The sequence below is a fragment of the Anser cygnoides genome, unplaced genomic scaffold (assembly GCF_040182565.1).
Source record: "Anser cygnoides isolate HZ-2024a breed goose unplaced genomic scaffold, Taihu_goose_T2T_genome scaffold_44_1, whole genome shotgun sequence".
Lineage (NCBI taxonomy): Eukaryota > Metazoa > Chordata > Aves > Anseriformes > Anatidae > Anser > Anser cygnoides.
In genome coordinates this window covers 629,603-642,428 of record NW_027103068.1, presented here as the reverse complement: position 1 = coordinate 642,428, position 12,826 = coordinate 629,603, and the positions used below count along the sequence as shown (strand labels likewise).

At 67.8% G+C, this 12,826-nt stretch overlaps 1 protein-coding gene across 1 annotated transcript in view; it reads right to left on the bottom strand.

Annotated features, from left to right (window-relative positions):
• Window positions 1-418: 418 nt before the first annotated feature.
• Window positions 419-12,826, bottom strand: part of LOC136789380 (myosin-binding protein C, fast-type-like) — a 36,469-nt gene continuing 24,061 nt past the window's right edge. The window contains 12 exon segments of the mRNA XM_066989434.1: window positions 419-460; window positions 1,701-1,721; window positions 3,128-3,314; window positions 5,199-5,294; window positions 5,296-5,336; window positions 6,717-6,876; window positions 8,235-8,296; window positions 8,299-8,373; window positions 9,336-9,528; window positions 11,383-11,471; window positions 12,205-12,252; window positions 12,255-12,371. Of these exon segments, the coding sequence (XP_066845535.1) occupies window positions 1,711-1,721; window positions 3,128-3,314; window positions 5,199-5,294; window positions 5,296-5,336; window positions 6,717-6,876; window positions 8,235-8,296; window positions 8,299-8,373; window positions 9,336-9,528; window positions 11,383-11,471; window positions 12,205-12,252; window positions 12,255-12,371 (1,079 nt within the window). The 3' untranslated portion in view covers window positions 419-460; window positions 1,701-1,710.

Sequence of the window (12,826 nt, the reverse complement as noted above, 5' to 3'; positions counted from 1 at the left end):
AGGACAGGTGGACACGGGGGAGGCACAGACACCGGGTTCCCCCCCTTGTGACCCCCCCACTATTTTGGGGACCCCCCCAGAAGGACAGAGGGACGTGGGGGGGGCACGGCCACCAGGTCACCCCCCCCCTTGTGACCCCCACTATTTTGGGGACTCCCCCAGAGGGACAGACGGACGCGGGGGGGGGCACAGACACCAGGTCCCCCCCCCTTGTGGGCCCCCCCCAATTTTGGGGACCCCCCCAGAAGAACAGACAGATGGGGGGGCGCAGACACCGGGTCCCCCCCTTGTGACCCCCCACTATTTTGGGGACCCCCCCCCCAAAGGACAGATGGACGCGGGGGGCACGGCCACCTGGTCACCCCCACCTTGTGACCCCCCCCCCCATTTTGGGCCCCCCCCAAAGGACAGACGGACGGACAGACGCCGGGCTCCCTTTATTGGCGCTCGGTCCGGGGCGCTGCGGGGGAGAGACGGCACCGCTGAAACCCCGAACCGGGAGGAATTCACCCCAAAATGGGACCCCCCCCCCCCAAAAGGGCTGACCCCCCCCAAAAAAAGAGCCAAATGCCCCCAAAAAAGGGCTGAAACCCCCCAAAAAGGGCTGAAGCCCCCAGAAAAGAGCTGAAAACCCCCAAAAAAAGAGCTGAAACCCCCAAAAGGGCTGAAACTGACCCCAAAAGAGGTGACCCCCCCAAAAAAGAGCTGAGCCCCCAAAAATATGAGAACCCCCCCAAAAAGAGCTGACCCCCCCCAAAGGGCTGAAATCCCCCCAAAAGGGGCTGAATCCCCCAAAAAGGGCTGAAATCCCCCAGAAAAGGGTTGAACCCCCCCAAAAAAAGGTTGACCCCCCCCCAAAAAGGGCTGAACCCCCCCAAAAGGGCTGAAATCCCCCAGAAAAGGGCTGAAATCCCCCCAAAAAGGGTTGTACCCCCCCCAAAAAAAAGGTTGAACCTCCCAAAAAGGGCTGAAATCCTCCCAAAAAGGGTTGAACCCCCCCCAAAAAGGGCAGAACCCCCAAAAAGGGCTGAAATCCCCCCAAAAACGCCAGAACCCCCCCCCAAAAAAAGGTAGAGCCCCCCCCAAAACGGTTGAACCCCCCCCCCAAAAAAGGCAGAACCCCCCAAAAAGGACTGAACCCCCCCCAAAAAGGGCTGAAATCCCCCAAAAAAAAGATTTGAACCCCCCCCCCCAAAAAAGGTTGTACCCCCCCCCCCAAAAAGGCAGAACCCCCCAAAAAGGGCTGAAATCCCCAAAAACGCCAGAACCCCCCAAAAAAGGCAGAGCCCCCCCCAAAAAAGGAGCTGAACCCCCCAAAAGGGCTGAACCCCCCCCCAAAAAGGACTGAAACCCCCCCAAAAAAGGTTAACCCCCCCAAAAGAGCTGAAATCCCCCAAAAAGGGTTGAACCCCCCAAAAAAAGGTTGACCCCCCCCCCCAAAAGGGCTGAACCCCCAAAAACGCCAGAACCCCCCCAAAAAAGGCAGAGCCCCCCCCAAAAAGGGCTGAACCCCCCAAAAGGACTGAAACCCCCAAAAAGGGCTGAAATCCCCCCAAAAGGGTTGAACCCCCCCCCAAAAGGGCAGAGCCCCCCAAAAGGACTGAAACCCCCCAAAAAGGGCTGAAATCCCCCAAAAAGGACTGAACCCCCCCAAAAAGGGCAGAGCCCCCCAGAAGGGCTGCCCCCCCCCCCCCACTCACCGGGCGCCCCTCACTGCGGCACTGCGGGGAGAGAAGAGGAGCCGTCAGCCAGCCCCCCCCGGCACCCCGTGGGGGTTGGGCCCCCCCCTCAACGTTTTGGGGACCCCCCCACATTTTTGGGGACCCCCACATTTCGGAGACCCCCCCATTTTGCCCCCCACTTTGTGACCCCCCCCCAATTGCTGTTAACTCCCCACCCCCCTTCCCCCTCCACTTGGGGCACCCCGCACCCCCTTTAGGGCCCCCCCCTCCCTCTATGACCCCCCCTTATTCCCAGGGACCCCCCTTTATTTCGGGGACCCCCTTATTTTTAGGACCCCCACTTTGCAGACCCCCCCATTTTGCCCCCCACCCCCCCCAATTGTTGTTAACTCCCCGTCCCCCTTCCCCCTACACTTTGGCTACCCCGCACCCCCTTCACAGCCCTGCACTCCCCCTTTACAGCCCCCCCCATTTCCAGGGACCCCCCCTTATTTTCAGGGACCCCCCTTATTTTCTGCATTTTTAGGACCCCCCATTTTGAAGACCCCCCATCTTGCCCCCCACCCCCCATGGATGCTCTACATCCCCGTCCCCTTTCCCCCTACCCTTTGGCTACCCTGCACCCCCTTTAGGGACCTCCCATCCCCTTTACGCCCCCCCCATTTCCAGGGACCCCCCTTTATTTCGGGACGCCCCCTTATTTTTAGGACCCCCATTTTGAAGACCCCCCCCCCTTTTGCCCCCCACCCCCCATGGATGCTCTACAACCCCGTCCCCCTTCCCCCTACCCTTTGGCTACCCCGCTCTCCCTTTAGGGACCTCCCCTCCCCCTCTACGACCCCCCCCCAATTCTCAGGGACCCCCCTTTATTTCGGGCCCCCCCTTATTTTTAGGACCCCCCCACTTTGCAGACCCCCCCATTTTGCCCCCCACCCCCTATGGATGCTCTACAACCCCATCCCACCTCCCCTACCCTTTGCCTACCCCACTCTCCCTTTAGGAACCCCTCCTCTCCCTCTATGACCCCCCCTTATTTTTAGGGACCCCCCTTTATTTCGGGGACCCCCCTTATTTTTAGGACCCCCCCCCACTTTGCAGACCCCCCCCATTTTGCCCCCCACCCCCCCCCCACTTGTTGTTAACTCCCCGTCCCCCTTCCCCCTCCACTTGGGGCACCCCGCACCCCCTTCACGGCCCTCCCCTCCCCCTTTACGCCCCCCATTCTCGGGGACCCCCCTTATTTCGGGGACCCCCCTTATTTTTAGCCCCCCCCACTTTGCAGACCCCCCATTTTGCCCCCCACCCCCTATGGATGCTCTACAACCCCATCCCACCTCCCCCTACCCTTTGGCTACCCCGCTCTCCCTTTAGGGACCCCCCCTCCCTCTCCGACCCCCCTTTATTTTTAGGGCCCCCCCCCGGTAATTTTAGCCCCCCCCCCTCACCGCGGACGTCCAGCCTGCACTCGGTGAGCGCCTCGCCCAGCTCGTTGACGGCCCTGCAGCCGTAGGTGCCGCCGTCGAAGGGCCCGGGCTTGCGGATGAGCAGCGTGAGCACCCCCTGCGCGTGGCGCCGCAGGAACCGCGGGTCCTCGCCCAGCTCCTGCTGGTTCTTCAGCCACACCACGCGGGGCTGGGGGGGGGCGAGGGGTCAGCGGGACCCCCCGGGGGGATAGAGCCCTCCCTCGGGGGGATAGAGCCTACCTGGGGGGGATAGAGCCCCCCACGGGGTGATAGAGGCCCCCCCGGGGGGATAGAGGCCCCCTTGGGGTGGTAGAGCCCCCAGGGTGATAGAGGCCCCCCCAGCATGATAGAGCCCCCCCCATAGAGTGATAGACTCCCCCTTGGGGTGATAGAGGCCCCCCGGGGAGATAGAGCCCCCTTGGGGTGATAGACACCCCCCGAGGGTGACAGAGGCCCCCCTGGGGGGATAGAGCCCCCATAGAGTGATAGACCCCCCTTGGGGTGATAGAGGCCCCCCGGGGAGATAGAGCCCCCCCTTGGGGTGATAGACACCCCCCCCGAGGGTGACAGAGGCCCCCCTGGGGGATAGAGCCCCCCCATAGAGTGATATAGCCCCCCTTGGGGTGATAGAGCCCCCCCGGGGGGATAGAGCCTACCTGGGGGGGATAGAGCCCCCCCCCGGGGTGATAGACACCCTCATAGAGTGATAGAGGCCCCCCTGGGGGATAGAGCCCCCGCCCGGGGAGACAGAACCCCCCCCCGGGGAGATAGAGCCTACCTGGGGGTGATAGAGCCCCCCCCAGGGGTGATAGAGCCTACCTGGGGGGCATAGACACCCCCTTGGGGTGATAGAGCCCCCCCCGGGGGGATAGACACCACCCCCGGGGGATAGAGCCTACCTGGGGGGCATAGACACCCCCCCTGGGGTGATGGAGCCCCCCGGGGGGATAGAGCCCCCCCCCCATAGAGTGATAGAGCCCCCCCTTGGGGGATACAGGCCCCCTTGGGGTGATAGAGGCCCCCCGGGGTGATAGAGGCCCCCCCCCGGGGAGACAGAGCCTCCCCTTGGGGTGACAAAGCCCCCAGGGGTGATAGAGCCCCCCTTGGGGTGAAAGACCCCGACTTGGGGTGACAGAGCCCCCCCCCCCCCCGGCGATAGAGCCCACCTGGGGGTGATAGAGCGGCCCCCCCCCCCCCCCCGGGGTGATAGAGCCCCCCCACGGGGTGATAGAGGCCCCCCCGGGGGATAGAGCCCCCCATAAAGTGATAGACCCCCCTTGGGGTGACAGAGCCCCTCATAGGGTGACAGAGCCACCCCTTGGGGTCCCTGACCCCCCCCCGGGGTGAGAGACCCCCCCTTGGGGTGATAGAGGCCCCCCGGGGGATAGAGCCCCCCTTGGGGTGATAGACACCCCCCCAGGGTGACAGAGGCCCTCCCGGGGTGATAGAGCCCCCCCACGGGGTGATAGACCCCCCCCTTGGGGTGCTGCCCCCCTTGGTGTCCCTGACCCCCCCTTGGGGTGACAGAGCCCCCCTCATAGGGTGACAGCCCCCCCCCCCATGGGTTCCCCACCGCCCCCATGGGTTCCGCGTCCCCCCTATGGGGGTTCCTTCCCCCCCCATGGGGTCCCCAACCCCCCCATGGTATCCCCCGACCCCCACATGGGTTCCCTGACCCCCCCGGGGTTCTGCCCCCCCCTTGGGGTCCCTGACCCCCCCTTGGGGTGACACCCCCCCCCTTGGGTTCCCCACCGCCCCCATGGGTTCCGCGTCTCCCCTATGGTGTCTGTGCCCCCCTGTGGGGTTTCTGACCCCCCCCATGAGGGTTTCTGCCCCCATGGGGTTTCTGACCCCCCCAATGGGTTCCCCAACTCCCCCCGGGGTTCTGCCCCCCCCTTGGGGTCCCTGACCCCCCTTGGGGTGACAGCCCCCCCTTGGGGTCCCCACCACCCCCATGGGTTCCGCGTCCCCCCTATGGTGTCTGTGCCCCCCTGTGGGGTTTCTGCCCCCCATGAGGTTCTGCCCCCCCAGCCCCCCCCGTGCCCCCCCCCACCTTGGGGTGCCCCCGCACGGCGCAGTTGAGGGCCGTGCTGTACCCGGCCACCACGCTGCGGTCCACCAGCGGGGTGAGGAACTGCGGCGCCGCGCGGGAAGTCGTGCTCCTGGTACCGCACCGGCTTCAGCACCAGCCCTGGGGGGGGCAAGGGGGGGCAGGGGGGGGGTGAGGGGGGGCACGGGGTGAGGGGGGGCACGGGGTGAAGGGGGGGCAGGGGGAATGGGGGGGCAGGGGGGCAGGGGGGCACGGGGTGAGGGGGGGGCAGGGGGGAATGGGGGGGTGTGGGGTAAGGGGGGCATGGGGTCAAGGGGGGTAAGGGGGGAGGCACGGGGTAAGGGGGGCACGGGGTGAACGGGGGGGGCACGGGGTGGGGGGAGGCATGGGGGAATGGGGGGGGCATGGGGTCAAGGGGGGGTAAGGGGTCAAGGGGGGAGGCAGGGGGTCGGGGAGGGGGCAGGGGGAATGGGGGGCGTGGGGGGGGGCACGGGGTAAGGGGGGCATGGGGTGAAGGGGGGTAAGGGGTAAGGGGGGGCACGGGGTAAGGGGGGGGACATGGGGTCGGGGGGGAAGGGGGTCAAGGGGGGCACGGGGTCAAGGGGGGCATGGGGTCAAGGGGGGGTAAGGGGTCAAGGGGGAGGCAGGGGGTCGGGGAGGGGGCAGGGGGGAATGGGGGGGCAAGGGGGAATGGGGGAGCGGGGGGGGCAAGGGGTCAAGGGGGGGTAAGGGGTAAGGGGGGGGACATGGGGGCGGGGGGAGCAAGGGGGAATGGGGGGTGGGGGGTAGGGGGGCACGGGGGTGGGGGGGTAAGGGGTAATGGGGGGGACATGGGGTCAAGGGGGGCACGGGGTCGGGGGACCCCCCAAACACCTTTAGACCCCCGCCCCCCCAAACCCCCTTTAGACCCCTCCAAACCCCCCTTTGGGCCCCCAACCCCCTTTGGGTCCCCCCAACCCCCTTTAGACCCCCCCCCCAGCCCCCCCAAGCCCCCTTTAGCCCCCCCAGCCCCCCAAGCCCCCTTTAGACCCCCCAACCCCCTTTAGACCCCCCAGCCCCCCCAATCCCCCTTTAGGCCCCCCAGCCCCCCAACCCCCCTTTAGACCCCCTCTAGCCCCCCAACCCCCCTTTTCCCCCCAAATCCCCCTTTGCCCCCCTTTGCCCCCCAGCCCCCAAATCCCCCTTTAGCCCCCCAGCCCCAGCAAACCCCCTTTAGCCCCCCCAAGCCCCCCCAACCCCCCTTTCCCCCCAAATCCCCCTTTAGCCCCCCCAGCCCCCCAAACCCCCTTTAGCCCCCCAAGCCCCCCAAACCCCCCAAACCCCCAAATCCCCCCAAACCCCTTTAGGGTCCCCCAAACCCCCCCAACCCCCCTTTTCCCCCCAAATCCCCCTGTGCCCCCCCAGCCCCCCCAACTCCCCCCAAACCCCCCAAATCCCCCCTTTTCCCCCCAGCCCCCCCAACTCCCCCCAAACCCCCCCAAATGCCCCCCCAGCCCCCCCCGGCCCCCCCCCCGGGCGCACCCTGCTTGGCGATGCGGGCGGTGTTGGCGGAGAGGCCGGGGGTGTCGCTGAGCCCGCAGACGTTCTCGCTGTAGACGCGGAAGGCGTACTCGTTGCCCACCACCAGGTCCGACACCGTGCAGCGCGTCGGGCGGCTGTGCTCGTACACCGTGAACCACTCCTGGGGGGCGCCGGGGGGGGTCAGGGGGGCGGGGGGGGCAAAGGGGGGCTGGGGGGTCTAAAGGGGGGGTTGGGGGGAGTTGGGGGGCTGGGGGGCAAGGGGGGGATTTGGGGGGCCTAAGGGGGACAAAGGGGGGCTGGGGGCAAAGGGGGGCTGGGGGGTCTAAAGGGGTGTGGGGGGGGGGGGGCTGGGGGCTGGGGGGGCAAAGGGGGGCTGGGGGGGTCTAAGGGGGTTTGGGGGGGGGCCTAAAGGGGGACAAGGGGGGGGCTGGGGGGGGCAAGGGGGGGCTGGGGGGGTCTAAAGGGGGTTGGGGGGGGGCAAAGGGGGGCTGGGGGGGCTGGGGGGGGGTCTAAAGGGCTTGGGGGGAGGCAAAGGGGGCTGGGGGGGTCTAAAGGGGTTGGGGGGGGCAAAGGGGGCTGGGCGGGGCAAAGGGGGAATTTGGGGGGGGGGTCTAAAGGGGGGTGTGGGGGGGAAAAGGGGGGTGGGGGGTCTAAAGGGGGGTGTGGGGGGCAAAGGGGGGCTGGGGGGTCTAAAGGGGGTTGGGGGGCCTAAAGGGGGGCTGGGGGGACTGGGGAGGGTCTAAAGGGCTTGGGGGTGGGCAAAGGGGGGCTGGGGGGATCTAAAGGGGGTTGGGGGGGGCAAAGGGGGGCTGGGGGCCCCAAGGGGGGGGTGGGGGGCCTAAAGGGGGGTTGGGGGGTCTAAATGGGGGTTAGGGGGGGGAAAAGGGGGGCTGGGGGGGGTCTTAAGGGGGTTGGGGGGGCTGGGGGGGGTCTAAAGGGGGTTTGGGGGGCCCCAAGGGGGTTGGGGGGGTCTAAAGGGGGCTGGGGGGGCTGGGGGAGGGGTCTAAAGGGGTTGGGGGGGTCTAAAGGGGGGCTGGGGGGACTGGGGGCCAAAGGGGTTTGGGGGGGCTCAAAGAGGGTGTGGGGGGTCTAAAGGGGGGTTGGGGGGGGCCAAAGGGGGGTTTGGGGGGGCTGGGGGGCTCTAAAGGGGGCTGGGGGGACTGGGGGGCAAAGGGGGGTTGGGGGGTTTGGGGGACCCTAAAGTGGTTTGGGGGGCCCCGAGGGGGGGGGGGGGGGTCTAAAGGGGGCTTGGGGGGGCTGGGGGGGTCTAAAGGGCTTGGGGGGCAAAGGGGGGCTGGGGGGGTCTAAAGGGGGTTGGGGGGGGCCCAAAGGGGGTTGGGGGGGGGTCTAAAGGGGGGTTGGGGGGTGGGGGGTGGTTGGGGGGTCTGTGGGGGCACTTAGGGGTCTGGGGGGGCCAGTTACGAGGTGGGGGGGCACTTAGGGGTCTGGGGGGCAGTTGTGGTTCTGGGGGGGCAGTGGTGGGGCGGGGGGGCAGCTGGGGGGGGGGGGGGCGCCCACCATGGTCTTCTTGTCGGCCTTCTGCACGGTGTAGCCGGTGATCTCGGCGTTGCCGTCGTCGCGGGGGGCTCCCACTCGAGCAGCGCGTTGAAGCCCCACACCTCCTTCACCCGCACCGCCTGCGGGGGGCCCGGCCGCTCTGCGGGGGGGGGGTCACCGCCCGGCACCCCCCCCCCCCCCCCGGGCACCCCCACGTACACCCCGGTACAAAAAGTGCCCCCGAACTGACCCCAAATGCACCCAGGTACACCCCAAAAAACAAAATGCCCCCAGATACACCCCAAAAAACAAAAATGACCCCAAACAGACCCCAAATGCCCCCAGATACACCCCAAATACAAAAAACGCCCCCAAACTGACCCCAAATACCCCCAAACAGACCCCATTGCCCCTTCACATCCCCCCTATTGCCCCCTCCCCCTGCCCCCATCACCCCATTACCCCCTCCCCTTGCCCCCATTGCCCCCCAGCCCCATCCCCCTGCCCCCATCACCCCCTCCCCTTGCCCCCATTGCCCCCCAGCCCTCTTCCCTTGCCCCAATCACCCCCTCCCCTTGCCCCCATCACCCCATCACCCCTCCCCTTGCCCCCATCACCCCATCACCCCCTCCCCTTGCCCCCCTTGCCCTATTGCCCGCTCCCCTTGCCCCATCACCCCTCCCCTTGCCCCCATTGCCCCGTGACCCCCTCCCCTTGCCCCCATCACCCCATTACCCCCTCCCCTTGCCCCCATTGCCCCCCAGCCCCATCCCCCTGCCCCCATCACCCCCCTCCCCTTGCCCCCATTGCCCCCCAGCCCTCTTCCCTTGCCCCAATACCCCCTCCCCTTGCACTACTGCCCCTTCCCCTTGCCCCCATCACCCCATCACCCCCTCCCCTTGCCCCCCCTTGCCCTATTGCCCGCTCCCCTTGCCCCATCACCCCCTCCCCTTGCCCCCATTGCCCCAATACCCCCTCCCCTTGCCTTATTGCCCCTTCCCCTTGCCCCCATCACCCCGTCACCCCCTCCCCTTGCCCCCATCGCCCCCGATACCCCCTCCCCTTGCCCCGATACCCCCTCCCCCTGCCCCATACCCCCCCCCGCCCCCCGTTGCCCCTCACCGACGACGCGCAGGCGCAGGGTGGCCGCGTCCTCCATGTTCTCGATGTGCAGGCGCAGCTCGTAGGTGCCCGAGTGGGAGCGGGCGGCGGCGCGGATGAAGAAGACGCTGTCCTGCTCCGAGTTGCGCACGTGCACGTCCTGCGCCAGCGCCTGCCCCTCCTTCGTCCACGTCACCTTGGGGCGCGGCTTCCCCTGCGGGCACGGCCCTCAGCACCCCCGGCGGGGGGGACAGGGACCCCCACGACCCCATAACCCCACGGCCCAACAGCCCCGTGGCCCCATGGCCCCATATCCCAATGGCCCCGTGGCCCCATGACCCCACAGCCCAACGTCCCCATGTCCCGATGGCCCCATGACCCCCCCATGGGCCCATGGCCCCACATCCCCATGGCCCGATGGCCCCATGACCCCATGGCCCCATGTCCCGATGGCCCCGTGGCCCCATAACCCCACAGCCCAATGGCCCCATGGCCCCACAGCCCAACATCCCCGTGTCCCCGTGTCCCAACGGCCCCGTGATCCCACAGCCCCACAGCCCAATTTCCCCGTGTCCCCATGTCCCGATGTCCCCATGGCCCCACATCCCCATGGCCCCATGGCCCCACAGCCCAACGTCCCCATGGCCCCGTGTCCCGATGGCCCCATGGCCCCATAACCCCACATCCCAATGTCCCGATGGCCCCCATGACCCCACAGCCCAACGTCCCCATGTCCCGATGGCCCCATGGCCCCCCATGGGCCCATGGCCCCACATCCCCATGTCCCCATGGCCCCACAACCCAACGTCCCTATGGCCCCGTGTCCCCATGGCCCCATGACCCCACAGCCCAACATCCCCATGTCCCAATGGCCCCATGGCCCCCCCATGGGCCCACATGGCCCCACATCCCCATGGCCCCATGGCCCCATGGTCCCATGTCCCAATGGCCCCGTGGCCCCATGTCTTGATGGCCCCATGGCCCTGTGACCCCACAGCCCAATTTCCCCATGTCCCCATGACCCCATGGCCCCATGACCCCACAGCCCAACGTCCCCGTGTCTCCACGTCCCGATGGCCCCGTGGCCCCATGGCCCCGTGGCCCCACAGCCCAACGTCCCCAGGGTCCCAGTGTCCCAACATCCCCATGGCCCCGTGGCCCCGCATCCCAGTGTCCCTCCATCCCAACGTCCCGATTTCCCTGTGCCCCAACGTCCCCAAATCCCAATGTCCCCACGACCCCATGTCCGCTTGTCCCCATGACCCCGTGGCCCCACGGCCCCACATCCTAATGGCCCTACACCCTGATTTCCCCGTGTCCCAATGTCCCCACTGTCCCAATGTCCCCATGTCCCCATGTCCCTACACCCCAACATCCCAATGTCCCCATGTCCCCATGTCCCAGTGTCCCTCCATCCCAACGTCCCGATTTCCCTGTGCCCCAGCGTCCCCAAATCCCAATGTCCCCATGGCCCCATGTCCCAATGTCCCAATTTCCCTCTGTCCCAATGTCCCCACGACCCCATGTCCGCTTGTCCCCATGACCCCGTGGCCCCACGGCCCCACATCCTAATGGCCCTACACCCTGATTTCCCCGTGTCCCAATGTCCCCACTGTCCCAGTGTCCCCACGTCCCCATGTCCCCATGTCCCCATGTCCCGGTGTCCCCACATCCCAACACCCCCGTTTCCCTGTTCCAATGTCCCCATGTCCCCACGTGCCCACCTCCCCAAATCCCCCCGTCCCCATGTCCCCGTCCCCCCCTCCCCATGTCCCCATTTCCCCCCGTGTCCCCATGTGTCCCCCCCCGTCGCCCCATGTCCCCCCATGTCCCCCCCATGTCACCCCCATGTCCCCCTGTCCCCCCCATCCCCCCATCCCCTTGTACCCCCCCCCATCCCTGTGTCCCCCCCCCCGACGTCCCCGTGCCCCACACCTGGAAGGGGACAACAAACCCCTGTCCCCCCGTGTCCCCCCCACGTCCCCCTGTCCCCCCCATGTCCCCCCATATCCCCCTGTCCCCCCCGTGTCCCCCCCCGTGTCCCCCCCCCGTGCCCCCCGTGCCGTACCTGGAAGGGGATGACGAGGTTGACCTGCTCGCCCACCTTCCTCACGTAGGTCTGCCGCAGGTGCCGGGGCAGCCGGATTTTGGGGCGCTCTGCGGGGCGACCAGCGGCTCCGTCGGCTCAGGGACCCCCCGAGCACCCCAAAACCCCCAAAACCCCTCCCCAACTCCCCCCTAAACCCCCCCCAATCACTAAACCCCCCAAAACCCCCAACTCCCCCCAAACCCCAACCAAACCCCCCAACCCCCCAAAACCCCCAACCCCCCCAAGACCCCCAAAACTCCCAAACACCCCAAACTCCCAAAACCCTCCCAAATCCCCCAAACCCCCCAACTCCTCCCCAAAACCCCCGAAACCCCCCAAATCCCCCAAAACCCCCAAATCCCCCAAAACCCCCCAAACCCCCAAACCCCCCAAACCCCCCAACTCCCCCCAACCCCACCAAACCCCCCAAGCCCCCCAACTCCCCCCAACCCCCCCAAACCCCCAAACCCCCCAAACATCCAACTCCCCCCAAGCCCCCCAAACCCCCAAACCCTCAAATCCCCCAAAACCCCCAAATCCCCCCAAACCCCCAAGACCCCCAAATCCCCCAAAACCCCCAAATCCCCCAAAACCCCCCAAGCCCCCCAAGCCCCCCCGACCCCCAAACCCCCAAGCCCCCCAAACCCCCAAAACCCCCAAATCTCCCCAAACCCCCAAAACCCTCCCAAATCCCCCCAAACCCCCAAACCCCCAACTCCCCCCAACCCCCCCAATCCCCCCAACCCCCCAACCCCCCGACCCCCCGACCCCCCAAGCCCCCCCAGCCCCCCCGGCACCCACCGACGATCTCGCGGATGGTGACGGGCTGCGCCAGCGTGGCCGGGGGCTCTTGCCGGCGATGTTGACCCCGATGACGCGGAACAGGAGCCTCTCGCCCGTCGGCAGCCCCCGCGCCGTGAACCCGCAGCGCTCCACCAGCTCCGTGTTGGCCGGCACCCACTCGTCCGCTGGGGGGGGGGGGGGGGGTTGGGGGGTTAGGGGGTTAGGGGGGGTTTGGGGAGGGTTAGGGGGAGATGGGGGGTGGGGGGTTTTGGGGGGTTGGGGGGAGATGGGGGCTTGAGAGGGGAGTTGGGGGGGGGGGGCTTTGGGGAGTTATGGGGGGGTTATAGGGGGAGTTGGGGGGGTTTGGGGGGGAGATGGGGGGTTTGGGGGTTATGGGGGGAGATGGGGGGGTTTGGGGTTATGGGGGGGGTTGTAGGGGGAGTTGGGGGGTTTTGGGGGGAGATGGGGGGGTTTGGGGGAGATGGGGGGTTGGGGGAGTTGGGGGTTATGGGGGGGGTTATAGGGGGGAGATGGGGGAGTTGAGGGGGTTTGGGGGGAGTTGGGGGATTGGGGGGGAGATGGGGGGTTTGGGGGAAGTTGGGGGGTTTGGGGAGATGGGGAGTTTGGGGGTAGTTGGGGG